The sequence below is a fragment of the Neomonachus schauinslandi genome, chromosome 9 (assembly GCF_002201575.2).
Source record: "Neomonachus schauinslandi chromosome 9, ASM220157v2, whole genome shotgun sequence".
NCBI lineage: Eukaryota > Metazoa > Chordata > Mammalia > Carnivora > Phocidae > Neomonachus > Neomonachus schauinslandi.
In genome coordinates, this window is record NC_058411.1 from 58,384,887 (window position 1) to 58,400,931 (window position 16,045).

Genomic DNA, 16,045 nt, shown 5'->3' on the forward strand with positions numbered 1-16,045 from the left:
CAACTTCATAACTGCATAAACTATATACTGAAGAAGATAATAGTAGTAAGGATCAAGTGGAAATCTCTATAACTGCCCCATTCCATCCTATACCACCATCCACCAAGATAGTATATCAAAAGCAATACCAGACCATCAGGGAAATTACGGATTAACAGCACAAGGAAAATATGTCATCTCCTGCTTGTGGGGGAAATAAATTCTGCCTCTCTTGGGGGTGTAGCAGTGGCAAGATGGGCCAAGAAAATCAGAACTGAGACTACAGATTCACTTTCAGGAGCTAGTCAAGTTTGGAAGCTTTGATAGTGGAAGTCAGGACCATGGCCTGACTTATTCTAGAAAGGGAAGAAGGCAATGCATTCACAGAAATAGGAGAGCCAATAGCAAAAGGGCTGGCCTGGATCTCAGATCAAGTATGTTACTCAATCCTGGAAGGCAGAACATTTGCAGAGATCCGAGAGGCTAACAATTCATAGAAGTCCAGGTCAGAGAGAAGGCAATGAGTACAAGGGAGTCAAGGTGGGCCAGGAGCCATCAACAAACACAGCTTCCTGCCACATCAGTGAGCTGCTGAAGAAGGTCTCTGCTAGTCACTGACTGGCTGCTCCACCAATACTGGGATCAGAGACCAAAGCAGAGAGAAACTTCCAGAGAAATGGTGAAGCAACAAAGTTACTGCAGACACATGGCATCCTGCCATGACCTAGATGAGGGGCCAGGCAACAGGGATAACCTATAGTAAGGGGACTGACAGAAAATGCATGGGTCTGGGTTTAGCTCAAATAGACTTTGGCAGGAGTTACTTTCCACAGTCAAGCTTTGACTTGATATATGAGTACATACACAGTCTGTTTTTAACCATTTAAGGGAGCCAGCAAGAATGAGGATGATTAAACAAGCTTAAAGGTCAGATATAAAACGGTAAGAGGATAATTCTGTTTTAACCACAATAAGATTAGTGAAAAAAGATCTCAAACTATAGGAATAAAATTATTTCTTAAAGTTTCTCCATAAACTTGTTTTAAAAATAACAGTTTTTTCATAGCTACACTTTTACGCTAAATTAGATTAAGATTTTTTTAAAAAGAAGTTAGGGAAGCTGTACTAATATATTATCCTAGACAAATACTCCCGTGATTTGTTTTACTGCCTCCACCAAAAGGTGCATCCTATTACACCTGTTGGCAATATATACAAATATCAAATTCAGTTGTTAAAAGGCAAATAAATCTCTTTATAATCAAAGTGATAAAGAATCAAAATGAAGTAAAATACCACACAAAAATAGTGCTTCACCTGCTTATATCCTTTAGAGAGACAGAGTCACTTAGGTCATGGCCAAAATGGTGCAGTGTTTTATCCTCTCTAGGACAGTAAAGATTCATATGCCTTGAAATCAGCAAATATATCAAAAATGTATAAGCAAATTTCTGGTTCTTATCAAAAACATTTGCCAACTTAAGAAAAACCTATCTGAAGTCTTCTAAAGATGAGCTAACAAAAACAGCTCCACACTTTTGTTGCAGGGAAAACTCAAGCATAAGTAGCGTGTAGGGTACTCAGGACTTGAATGGCATCCTCCCCTAGGGTCGGTCTCTGTTCCATCATGCTTACATAGGTTGTTCCCAAGTCTTTTCAGGGACAATAAGTCACCACATACCAAAACATCATTAATTTAACCATTTTTCAGAACCAGCAAGTCTTTATAATAATGAAGTAAACAAAAACACTTACGACTCTCTTATCAACAGGAAAGTCTTTACTTTTCAAAAAGGCATAAATTTAATGAATTCTTTGTCATCTGAGGATATGTAGAGAAATAAAGCCCAGAGCTTTTTGCAAACTATTTTGCACAACCCTTCAGTTATAAGAAAGTTATACCCTGAACACTTAAATATGAGCATACCTGGAACTTCAGTTGCTGTCATCTTAGGTCCTTGCACGTTTTTTTAAGATTTATTTATTTACTTTAGAGAGATCAAGAAAACAGGGCAAGGGGCAAAGGGTGAGAGAGACTCTTAAGAGACTCTTAAGCTGGGGCGCCTGGGTGGCTCAGTCATTAAGCGTCTGCCTTCGGCTCAGGTCATGATCCCAGGGTTCTGGGATCAAGTCCCACATCGGGCTCCCTGCTCTGCGGGAAGCCTGCTTCTCCCTCTCCCACTCCCCCTGCTTGTGTTCCCTCTCTCGCTGTCTCTCTCTGTCAAATAAATAAACAAAATCTTAAAAAAAAAAAAAAAAAGAGAGAGACTCTTAAGCTAAGTGGTGAGCCCATCACTGGGCTCCATCTCACGCCCCTGAAATCATGACCTGAGCAGAAATCAAGAGCTGGACGCTCAAAAAACTGAGCCACTCAGGTGCCCCATGTCCTTACACATTTTTAAACATGCTAGATACTATTACTTCTAAGTAAGGAGAAAAATTATTTCTATATGTTGATCCCTGAATAAGGGCTCACACAACATAAAAAAACAGTTTGTCTATCTAGATTACTCAATTCATTAAGTCCAAATTTAAAAACAGTTAAATCTCAGCAATCTATTTCAACTTCTGAATGGGTGATATTTGCTTGGAGCAGAGGTTGTTTTTTTGTATTGAAAGATTTCATTTAACTATCAAATTGACTTAGTTTTACTTCATGTCCTTAAGTCAGCCCCAACTTTAAAATATAGTTTAAACCAGTCATATATTTATACTATTGAATACCCATATATTAAAAAGGAAGGGATTCTCCTTTAGCTAAGACTTTAACATATTTTCAATGCTGAATAAAATAATAACTTCAGTTAGTGAAATTATAAGATTAAGACCAAAACCACAATACATTTCGTGAACTATAACAATTATTGATTAAACAAGACCTTTTAAGAACTTTTGGAGACTTGGCTAATTCATCATACACGGCTGTAAGTTTATTGCGCTTCAATCTTTTCTTCAGTCTTATCTTCTTTTTCTTGGGATAAACAATATAACTAATGCCGGCTTTTTTAGATGCTTCAATGAGAGAGAGAGACAGATCTCTCAAACTCCTTTTCTCCTTCATGTTATCTAAGATGGTATCTATATTTTCTTTCTCAGAGGGTTCCTCAGTTTCATTTTGCTGAGTCATCCAATGCTCCAACTGCTTTGCTTTCTGAAATATCATGTCTTTTATATTGCTTTGCATGTCATCCTTAATCTTTATTGGAGCTGTGGCCTCCTCTTTCTTCAATTCAACTGCAGATTTTACTCTCTTATTAGCAAGGAAACAAAGATAGAAAAACTTAAAATCAAGCTAGTTGCTATATGTTTTAAACTAATTCAGTTATAATTATTATTAATGTAGTTTGAAAATTTTAAATTGTATTCTTAATGTTTTTCAAAGTCAGCTTATAAAGTTAATAGTAAGGTGGTTAAAGCAAAGTACAATAATTTGGTTATGTGACATCTTGTTAGCTACATAAAAATAACACTATAAGGTAGATATGCATTAACTGTGATTTTATATATTCTTAATTAAAAGACAATGCTTTTTACATATGCAAATAAAGTACATACTCTACTTCTATTCTTAATGAAAAAGAAATTGGTAGAATGGGTAAAAACTATTAAAATGCCTTATCCTATAAAACCAATTTGTGAGTCTATTTTCAAAAGCACTTTAACAACACTGAATTTCTATACAGTAGTATTCAAGTATCCTCTACAATAATTTAATTCAATATTTATAAGCTTAAGAACAGAATTCCAGCCTAATATTTTTATCTAATCATCAGAGAATCAACTTAACTTTTAATAATATAATATAATCAATATCATAATGTACTAATAATTATAAATAATTTGCAGTAACTATGCATTAGTACTTGAAATTCTAACAACTCATTATTAATAAAAGAGATTAGTTCCAATCCTTTGATATAACATTTCCAGCTTATTGAGCCATTGTCAATAAATTAAGTGCATTTAAGTTTGCTAATAAATAATCATTTGTTATACAAATGTTTTTCTTTATAGTGAAGTTAGGCTCAAATTCCAAACATAACAATTTCACACAAGCTAGTTGTATTCTTTAAGATGTACTAAAGTACAATAGAGATATTGACCCTCATAACTTATCATACTTCCCCCATCTCAAGAAACTATATGTAACTCATTATATAATTAAAAGAGAATAGGGTAATACATAGACTATAGAATATATGTATGTATAATATAGGTATATATCAAGAAATATAGGCACAGGGGCGCCTGGGTGGCTCAGGCGTTAAGCTTCTGCCTTCGGCTCAGGTCATGATCCCAGGGTCCTGGGATCCAGCCCCACATCGGGCTCCCTGCTCAGTGGGAGGCCTGCTTCTCCCTCTCCCACTCCCACTGCTTGTGTTCCCCCTCTCGCTGTGTTTCTCTCTGTCAAATAAATAAATAAAATCTTAAAAAAGAAGAAATATAGGCACATATGTATGTAGGTGTGAGATATATATATATAGAGAGAGAGAGTGCGCACTGAGGAAAACACGTGCCTGAAAAAAAAAGGCGTGATATATATATCTCAGGAAAACATGTGCCTGAAAAAAAAAGTAGAACATAAGATACTCATACTCCCCACTTGCTGACTAGATATGAATTACACAAAGAGGCCATATGCAGCTCTGTCGAACACTTGGGAAGGAATCACTGACAGAATCTATAATTACAAAGCAGAGCTGCCAGAACAGGCTTGGGGTTCTTTCCCACTTTTACTGCAATATTATTGACACATAACATATGTAAGTTTAAGGTATACGGTGTGATGATATGATACATGTATATATTGTGAAATGATTACTACAATAAGGTTAGTTAACACTTCCACCCCCTCACATAATTACCATTGTTTTTGTGTGGTGATAGCATTTAAGATCTATTCTCTTAAAACTTTCAAGTATATAGAGTATTGTTAGTTATAGTCACCATGCTGTACATTAGAACCCTAGAATTTATGTATCCTATAACTGGAAGTTTGTACCCTCTGACCAACATCTCAATCCTCTCCTCTCCATTGTAGCCCCACTGTCTACTCTATGTTTCTGTAAGTTCTGCTTTTTTAGATTCCTCATATAAATGAGAACAGACAGTATTTCTCTTTCTCTGTCATGTTGCATAATGTCCCAAAAGGAGTTACTTACAAAAGGTAAAATTTCCTTCTTTTTTATAGTTAATATTCCATTATTTATATATGTGTATATATGTATGTATATGTGTACACACACACACTGCAAGAAAAGAAAACTGCAGCCCAACATCCCTGATTAATACAAATGGAAAATACTCAAAAAAATACTAGCAAACTGAATTCAACAGCACATGAAAAGATCATACAACATGATCATGTGGGATTTATCCCTCAGATGCAAAGATGATTCAACATACACAAATCAATAAATGTGACATACCATATTAACAGAATGAAAGATAAAGACCATGTATGATTGTTTCAATAGACATAGATAAAGCATTTGACAAAATTCAACATTCTCTCATGATAAAAACTCTCAATAGATTTGGTATAGAAGGAACATACCTCAACATAATAAAGTCCATGTATGATAAACCCACAGCTAATATCATGATCAACAGTAAAAGACTGAAAACTTTCCTGCTAAGATCAGGAACAAGACAAGAATACTCACTCTTGCTCTTAGTACTGGAAGTCTTAGCCAAAACAATCTGGAAAACAGGCATCCAAATTAGAAAGAAAGTAGTAAAATTGTCTCTGACTATTTTATTTGCAGATGACATAATCTTATATAGACAAAACTCCAAAGGCTCCAGCGAAAAACTGTTAGAACTAATTAATGAATTCAGTAAACTTGTAGGTTACAAAATCAACATACAAAAGTCAATTGCATTTCTGTACACTAACAATGAATTATCTGAAAAAGAAATAAAGTAATTCCATTTATAATAGCATCAAAAATAATAAAATTAGTTAGGAATAAATTTATTCAAAGAGGTGAAGCATTTGTATACTGAAAATTAAAATACAATGATGAAAGAAACTGAAGAAGACACAAGTAAATGAAAGATATTTCATGCTCATAAATCAGAAAAATTAGTATTTTAAAATGTCCACATTACCAAAGCCATTAATAGATTCAATACAATCCCTACCAAAATTCCAATGTCACTTTTCACAGAAATAGCAAAAATAATCCTAAAATTCATATGGAACCACGAAAGACCCTAAATAATCAAAGCACTCCTGAGAAAGAAGAACAAAGATGGAGGCTTCACAATTCCAGAATTTGAACTTTATTACAAAACTACAGTAGTCAAAACTGTATGGTACTGGCATAAAAACAAACACATAGACAAATGGAACAGAATCAACAGTCCAGAAATATCCCATGCATATATGGTCAACTAATATTTGACAAAGAAGCCAAAATATTCAATGATGAAATGACCATCTCCAATAAATTATGTTGAGAAAACTAGATATTCATATGCAAAAGAATGAAATTTCCTATCTTACACTACTCACAAAAATTAAAGATTTAAATTTTAATTCTTAAAAAATAAAACTACTAGAAGTAAACATAAGGGGAAAAAAAGAAAACATAAGGAAAAGCTATTTCATATTGGCCTTAGTAATAACTTTTTTGGCTATGACACTTAAAGGACAAAAAATAAAAGCAAAAATAAACAAGTGGGACTACATCAAACTAAAAAGCTTCTGCACAGCAAAATAAACAATGAGCAAAATGAAAAAGCAACCTATAAAATGGGAAAAATATTTGCAAACCATCTATCTGATAAGGGGTTAATATCCAAGATATATAAGGAATTCTTATAACTCAATAGGAAAAAAAACCAAAAAATCCAATTAAAAAATGACCAGAGCAACTGAATAGGGATTTTTTTCCAAAGACATACAAATGGTCAATGGGTTCATAAAAAGATGCACCGGCTCTGCTCTCTGCTCTTGCTCTCCCTTGCTATCTCTTGCTATCTCTGTCTGTCTCTCTCTCAAATAAATAAAATTAAAAAAAAAAAAAAAACCCACGCAATGAGATATCACCTTAAACCTGTTAGGATGGCTATTATAGGGAGGGTTTCCCATCCAAGATGACAACATAGCAAGACCCTGAACTCACTTCCTCCACAGAACACACCAAATTATACCTCTTTTTTTTTTTTAAGATTTTATTTATTTACTTGACAGAGAGAGACACAGTGAGAGAGGGAACACAAGCAGAGGGAGTGGGAGAGGGAGACACAGGCTTCCCGCTCAGCAGGGAGCCTGATAATGGAGCTTAATCCCAGGACCCTGGGATCATGACCTGAGCTGAAGGCAGACGCTTAACAACTGAGCCACTCAGGTGCCCCCCCCAAATTATACCTTTTTACAGAACAATTTCTCCTGAAGAACTGAGGGCCATCTGAACAGCTTCTGAACAATCAAAGATAGAATGACAAAAAAAGAACAGCAAGAGAGATGGAGACATGGTAACAGAGGGAACCTCCACCCCTGGTCCTGCAAACAGCAGTGGGGAGGGATAGTACTGAGGAATTGGAAACAGATTCATCTATCCTTGGACACAGAAAAAAAGCCATGGTTTAAAAGAACCACTAGCATATAAAAGAGACAACACTGGAACTCTGCCAAATGGAGGAGGAGCGTTGGGAAGCTCTCCAGTCAGAGGAACTAGAGAACAACACAGTTTACATCCATCCTCCATCTTAAAAGCCTAGACAGGAGCAGGGTCTGGATACCATAACTGGTGGGTCCAGTCATCACAGTGAGCTTATTACCTCATAAGCCCAGAGTCCACAAGTCCACACCAGCCCCTGTGGTGCTGGGGCACAGAAAATAAACCAAGATTCTTGTTTGTTTCTTTTAGTTTTTTTTTTAATTTTTCATTAATTTTTTTAGTACTTTTTATTTGTCTTGTTTTGCTTTTATTTTTGTCCTTTTGGGGTTTTTTTCTTTTTTCTTCTTTTTTCCTTCTTTTCTCTTTTTCCTTTTTTCTTTTGTTATTTTATTATTATTTTCTTCTTTCTGTAAAAAGCGATGGTTTAAAAGAGCAACTGACATGTACAGCCACGGATCCAGCCAGCCAGCAAAAGCCACCAAGCACACACAGTCAACACAGGGGACACTGTACACAAGACCATTCCCTCAAATTTAGGAGAAGTAGCTGTTCCATCTAGTCCATAGAAACAAAGGCAGAAAGTCAAGCAATATGGGGAGACAGAGGAATATGCTCCAAAAGAAAGAACAAGAAAAAAACCTCAGAAAAAAATAAATAAATGAAACAGAGATAAGCAATATGCCTGATAAAGAATTTAAAGTAATGATCCTTAAGTATTCACTGGGCTGGACAAAAGAGTGGAAGAACTCAATGAAATATTCAATAAAGAGATAGAAAATATAAAAAAAGAACCAATTAGAGTTGAAGAATACAATAATGGAAATAAAAAACATCATAGAGGGAATCAACAGTAGATTAGAGGATGCAGAAGAATGTATCAGTGATCTGGAAGACAGGGTAATGGAAAGCATTCAAGATGAAAAGCAAAAAGAGAAAAGAATTTTCAAAAATGAGGATAGATTAAGAGATCTCTTGGACAACCTCAAGCAAACAAACATTCACATGATAGGGGTCCCAGAAGAAGAAGAAGAGAGAGAAAGGTGTAGAAAACTTATTTGAAGAAATAATAACTGAAAACTCCTCTAACCTAGGGAGGGAAATAGACATCCAAGTCCAAGAGGCACAGAGAGTTCCAAACAAGATGAACCCAAGGAAGTCCACACCACAGCACATAATAATTAAAATGTCAAAGATTAAAGATAAAAAGAGAATCTTAAAAGCAGCAAGACAGAAACAAAAAGTTACCAACAGGAGAAAACCTATATGGCTATCACCTGATTTTTCAGCAGAAACTTTGCAGGCCTGAAGAAAGTGGCATAATACATTCAAAGTGCTGAAAGGAAAAAACCTATAACCAAGAATACTCTACCCCCACAAAGTTATCATTCAGATTTAAAGGAAAGATAAAGAGTTTCCTAGACAAACGAAAGATAAAGGACTTTATCACCACTAAACCATCCTTGTGAGAAATGCTAAAGGGACTTCTTTAAATGGAACAGAAATGGCCAGAATTAGACATAGGAAAATTATGAATAAAAAGATGTAAAATATGGCAACGTATGCATAAAATGTGGAGGTGGGAGTAAAAAGGGAAAAGAAAGAAGTTATTTTTCTTTTTCTGTTTTTTGTTTGTTTTTCAGAATGTCCTTGAACTTAAAAGGCCATCAAATTTGTATAGACTGCTATTTACTTTGGGTGTTATATATGAACCTATAGGTAACCACAAACCCAAAACCTATGACAGATACACAAAAAATAAAGAGGTAGAATGGCTATTATAAAAAAGACAAGAGATATCCAGTGTTGGCAAAGCTATGGGGAAAAGGGAACCTTGTGCACTATTGATGGAAATGTAAATTGGTGCAGCCACTACAGAAAATAGTATGGAGTTTCAAAGAATTAAAAATAGAACTACCCTAGATCGAATCCCACTTCTGGGAATATACCCAAAGGAAATGAAATCAGGATTTTGAAGAGATATCTTCACTCCCTTATTCCTTACAGCATTAGTCACAATAGCTATAAGGCATAGAAACAACCTAAGTGCTCATCAATGGATGAATGGATAAAGAAAATGTCATATATATACATATATATATATACGTATATATATATGTATATATACATATGTATATACGTATATATATATGCACAATGGAATATTATTCAGCCATTTAAAAAAAAAGGAAATTCTGCCATTTGCAATAACATGGATGGACCCTGAGGACATCATGCTAAGTAAAATAAATAAGTTAAATAAGTCAGACAGTGAAAGACAATTACTACATGATCTCACTTATATGTGGCATTTTAACAACAACAACAACAACAATGCATAGATACAGAAAATAGATTGGTGGTTGCCAGAGGCAAGGAGTGGGTGATGGATGAAATGGGTAATAATAGTCAAAAGGTACAAAACTCAATTATAAAATAAGTAAGTCCTGGGGATATAATACACCATAGTGACTATACTTAAAATACTGTATTGTGTATTTGAAACTTGCCAAGAGAGTAGATCTTAAATATTCTCATCACAAGAAAAAAAAAATGTATAATTGTGTGTGGTGATGGATGTTAACTAGACTTATTGTGGTGATCATATTGCAATACGTACAAATACTGAATCATGTTTTACACTTGAAACTAATATAATGCTACATGTCACTTATAGGCCAATAAAGAATCTTAAGGATAGTGTGATTGTATAGGGATATAAAACAGAGGAATCAAAAGGCCGGTAAGAAAAGAGAATCTCAGAAATGACATAGGAAACAGGCTAACGTGAAGCAGGTTAAAAGCAAGTTACAAGCAAGTAACAAAGAATCAGGAAAGATTTGTAAGATTTCAGGGAGAAAACAAAAGCTGGAAGCTAGATGTCAATGCCATGGAGGTAAGAACCAGCTGTTCCAAAAAGCCTATGGATTATTGGTGCAGAGGAAAGTACATTGCATTTAGTAAGAGGGGGTGTGGGTCGAAGGTCTAGCTCTGCCATTTATTACTTTCTGACCTTTGCTTTTTCACACATGAAACAAAGATAATATCTGCTCGCCTTCCTTCTCTCGGAATGTTGTGAAGCTCAAGACCAGACTGGAATAGTGTCCATGAAAATGCTTTGAAATGTAGGTCAATATTATAATGACTTGACTTATAATATACCAGGTAAAGTCAAACTATGAACATGAGATACTCCCAAGAGCTGTTGAAAATCTTAAATTGGCACGACCAACCAATTTTACAGTAGCTACCAAATACACACTTGAATCCAAACTTTTAATCAGTTCTGAGTGAATCAACTGACTACATTATTTCAGGAAAGCAAACAAAATAAGCATCAATAGTGATTATTACTAAAAATAGAAACATTTCCTTTGAATAATAAAAACTAAAAAATTATCATACCTTTAATTGTGGAGATGATGTGCTGAAACATTTTTGGATATTTTCAAATGATGCAGATTTTCTTAGGAAAAAAAAACTGAAATAAATGATAAATATGCATTGACTATAGATACTATTTGGTAAAGTAAAATATCATATGACAATTGACTGATAGCTGCTTAGGTAAATTAATGAAATGCTTAGGTAAATTTAATGAAATGCTAATTAAAATACACATTCTTATTGGATGGATTTACTGAAAATCCATCAATTAATTTAGAAAACTGTATAATAATAGAAACTATCTTAAATTTTAAAATTCAACTTGATACAACAAACACTTAGCAAAGTGTTCTGGTTGGTGCAAGTGGCACATATGTATAAATGTGCCATAAATATCCCGACCCATGAGTCCCCTTAGCACAGAGGCTGCACAAGTGGGACCTGAAGCAGCTACTGTCCTCTGAACAGTCACCTCTAATTATAAGCAACCTCAACATTTTACTCCACCAGACCATACAAATACCATCACTTACGATGTGAGCTATTATACTGAAAGAGCAGGGAAATACTACTATACTAAATAGTGTAGAAAGTACAGAAAAAATTGATATGTTCCATATCCTCAACCAATATAATGGTGGAAACAGAAAGAAAAGAAGTAACTATAATCCAAAGCAGCTGTGGCACTGACTAAAGAGGGCACAAATGGACACAGTGTGAAGAGAACATAGGGTAGGGAGAGGTCAGTTCTCAATGGGATGGCACCTGGATAGACTGGTTGGAAGAGGTGACACAGGGCGGGCCTGTGAAAGGTAGCAACATTTCCGTAGACTGAGATAGAGCTGAGAGTATTCCAGGCCAATGGAACAGCCTAAACAAGCCCAGAGAAACGTCAAAATGCAGGGGGTTTTAGTCCCCAAGGACTTGGGTGCAGGTGGAGTACAGGGTATGTGGGGGCGACACAAAAGCAGAAGTATAATGGGAGATAAGATAGAAAGTATAGTTGAGGCCAGGTTATGAAGCTCAATGAAGCACTTTGACTTTATTTGGTAGGTGGAGTTACAGTTTGAGAAATGAGTGACATAAGTATGCCTGTGTTTTAAGAATACAGCAGGAGGCAGTAGGAGGATGGGTTGGAAGAAGCAGCTACTAAAAATGGGAATATGTGACAGGTAGGTGTAAGTAGTGCTACTACAATAGTCCAGAAAGTGTACATGGCATTCCAAACTAGAAAGGGACATTCATTGGTCCAGCTATTTTTTATGTGATGGCTACTACTCTAGGTGATATGGATAAAACAGTGATGAAGAATGCTGTGACCCCAGTCTGGTGAGGCATAAAAAGATCAAACACATATAAGGACAAATATTTAGTAAGTGCTATAAAGAAAAGAGAAAAAAAAGTGATCTGTATTAATTAGAAACATTATCCCCTCCAAAAAAAAAAAAGGTATTAAATTGTATGGGGGATAAAGGAGGAGGCATAGACATATCTTTAACTTAGTTAACTAACTAGAATAGGATTTAATTTGTCCCACTGCCCTAAGACTTTGTACTATGTGCCATTCAGCATCCCAAGATACCATCAAGGGGAGCAGAGGCCTGAAGGCACTAATGGGAGAAAAATAAAACTGTTTTTTATTTGTTCAGGACATCTATCAAACCAGTTATGTATACTTCCAACTTTTCTTCTTCCCTCAACTTCTCTCAATCACTATCTCTTTTCTCTCCAATTATGTTTATTATTTAATTAGCTTACTTGGATACACTACAATGATAACAAAGTCATGAGCCTGAGTCTAATCACTGTTTAGAGAATTTAGTTTTACTGTTTCATGGCCATAACCAATCCCCCCATTTGGCCCAAACATTCACAAACATGTTTCTTTAATCATTTAAGACCTAGGCAAGAAGTGATAAATGAGTGCAAGACCAGAAATTTTCAAAATTTTAGGAAAATCAGATATTCTGCTATTAATTAGTAAGTAACATCTTCTAAGTGTCACAAAGGCAACATATTTGAAAAAGAGGAAATGTGTCCTCAGCAAAGACACCAAAAGTGAATGTTCTGAGGCATTTCCCTGACTGAGGAAGCACCAAGAAATAATTTCCAGAACTACTAGAAATAATATATCTGAGCTATAGGCAGATAAAGCAACCAACCCACAATTTAGAATAAAAATTGTACATACCCTAGTACTTCTGCTATGCTGATTTAAAATAATGACACTTTCCTTGCTTTCAGCTGAAAATCTCTCAGTTAAAATTTTGCTTGCTTGAATACTCTGTAATAAAAAGATAACAGTTTTAAATTATACTTTAAAAAGCTTATGATCACTGTTAGTTCATAGTACACATTATTACCAAAAGAAAAATGTATAGAAAAGGTAGAAGTATAGACAACATTTACCAGACACATCAAAAGCCCAGCTATAGCCTTAGTATTTGACCCAAACCCACAATTTGGCTTCCGTGTTGACCGTTAGCCAAAGATACTTCTACCTTATTTCTGGCATCAGTAATCTTACAAGCAATCAATGATACTGTGATCTCATAGTTAGCATCGAATCGATTTAGTATACAAATATCAGAATTATGTATAAGACTTATTTGGATTTATTGTCAATATAGGACTATTCACTGTCAAATACAGGTAAGCATTCTAAATTTTTATTGGACTGAAATTCTCTTTAAATGCCTTATAATTCAAACTCCATCAATTAAGTTATATATGTGTATTTATTGTTGTAAGGATGAACTGCTGCAATCATTACAATTATTATTAAATGTGTTATTCTTCTATCTTATAATCAGTGATTTGGATATAGAAAAACAACTAGAAGATCTAAGTTTGACATCTTGGTGTATTTATGATGAATTAAATCATGCTGCTACTTTGCTTAAATGTTTAGGTCTCAAACAACTAAAATTTCAAATTCAAAAAATATTTATTCAATAGAAAATTAGCTTTTTTTAAAAGATTTTATTTATTTATTTGAGAGAGAGAGAATGAGAGACAGAGAGCATGAGAGGGAGGAGGGTCAGAGGGAGAAGCAGACTCCCCACTGAGCAGGGAGCCCGATGCGGGACTTGATCCCGGGACTCTAGGATCATGACCTGAGCCGAAGGCAGTCACTTAACCAACTGAGCCACCCAGGCGCCCTAGAAAATTAGCTTTTAAAAATACCATGAAATTATCACTGAGAATGGAACAGATATGGAAAAGGCTATGGGTAATTTAGGAATCACCAGCATTGATTTTTATTCATCTTCTATTGTATTTTTATAATGCAGCTATAGCATAGTGTAAGGTAAGAGAATTACTAAACATAGCAGAAGGATAATTGGTCACTGTTGCTCTTCAGAGATAAACTACGTGATACACAAGAGACTATGGAACTATTTTGTCATATGTTTACACAAAATATTCAAATATGACGGAATAGCAGCTATTGTATATTTAAGGAAATGCTTTTAACAATAACAAGGACAAAAGCCTTAATACTGTATTTTACAGATATCAAAACAGCAAAACTTGCTAGTTATCAATGGTTGCTTTTTTTTTTCTTTTCTTTTCTTTTTCCTTTTTTTTAGAGAGAGAGAGAGAGAGATGGGGAGGGGCAGAGAGAGAGGGAGAGAGAATCTCAAGCAGGCTTCATGCCCAGGGCAGAGCCCAACATGGGTCTCAATCTCACAACCCTGAGATCATGACCTGAGCTGAAATCAAGAGTCAAATGCTTAACCAACTGAGCCACCCAGGTGCCCCAATGGTTGCTTTTTAAAAAGAGAACATGGTTCATATGGAACCTTATATTGGAACCTGCCAAGATAGTGACCAAACTAATGTGTCTTGAGAGAACAACCATTGCTTATATGATATCTGATGTAAAAATCCTCCTGCTCTACTCCAGAGATATTGCTAAAACTGGTATGCACCCAATAAAAGCTGGGATGCAGATAGAAATGGAACCAGTTTTGCTACTTTAAAAGTCAATTATGACTCTGCTTCTAATTATGGCAGGCTAGGTAATTCTACTAAGGAAAACTAAGAAAGCTACTTATAATACAAAAACTGCAATCTTCAAAGCATCAAAAAGCCAACATGATGATGAAGAGATACTGAGCCAAAATCTAAGAAAAGGCAAGAACCTGGAAAAGTAAGCCCAGTATTCAAGATGCTTTTGTTCTCATGATGTTTGCCAAAGCAGCTGCAAGTCTGAGCTGCAGACTGACAACTTCTTGGGGCAACGGTGATAGAAATTGAAGCCCAAAACTTACCCGTGGCATGGAGACTGATTTATTTATATATATTTACATATATGTAATATACTGTATAGTATTATACATATACAAAATATGCAAGTATCCAAGGCTACAGGATGCTACACCATCAGATTAAGATGAATAGATGTAGGGGTGCCTGGCTGGCTTAGTCAGTAGACCATGTGACTCTTGATCTCAAGAGATCAAGTCCTGAGTTCAAGTCCCATGTTGGGTGTGGAGCCTGCTTTAAAAAAAAATTTTTTTTAAAACCTCTTAAAAAAAGAAAAAAAGAGTGAGGGGAAGTAAATCAGCCTTTGTGTAGACTTTCAGCCTCGGTTCCATCACAAGGGTGGTCAAAGAAACTCAAGCCTCAACCTTAGACTAAGACTGTTTCTGAGTACTAAAAAATTTGACAAAAAATTTCTCTGGAGAAAGAAACTGTCATTCTTGGTCTCAAAGGTTTCCTAAAAATAATGTTTTAAATACAATAATAAACATTTAAAGACAGACACATAAAGAAATAAAACACCAAAACAAAATAGATTTGGAGAAAAAAAAATAAATATTCTAAAAAGAAAAACACAAAAGCAAATTTAAAAATACAATAAACAAGTTTAACAGTATCTTAGACACAACTGAAGAAAGAATTTATAAACTTGAACTATAAGACAGATCAGAAGGGAAATTATCCAGAATCCATCATCAAGAGGAAAAAGGTAGCTAATACCTATGATTAAAATCCCAGAAAATGAAAGAGAATGAACAGAGGCAACATTTGAAAAGATAAAG

The 16,045-nt window shown here is 35.0% G+C and overlaps 1 protein-coding gene across 1 annotated transcript in view; it reads right to left on the reverse strand.

Annotated features, from left to right (window-relative positions):
- TTC6 (tetratricopeptide repeat domain 6) overlaps positions 1–16,045 on the reverse strand; it is a 188,555-nt gene that overhangs the window by 64,188 nt on the left and 108,322 nt on the right. The window contains 3 exon segments of the mRNA XM_044918209.1: positions 2,859–3,229; positions 11,013–11,095; positions 13,191–13,278. Of these exon segments, the coding sequence (XP_044774144.1) occupies positions 2,859–3,229; positions 11,013–11,095; positions 13,191–13,278 (542 nt within the window).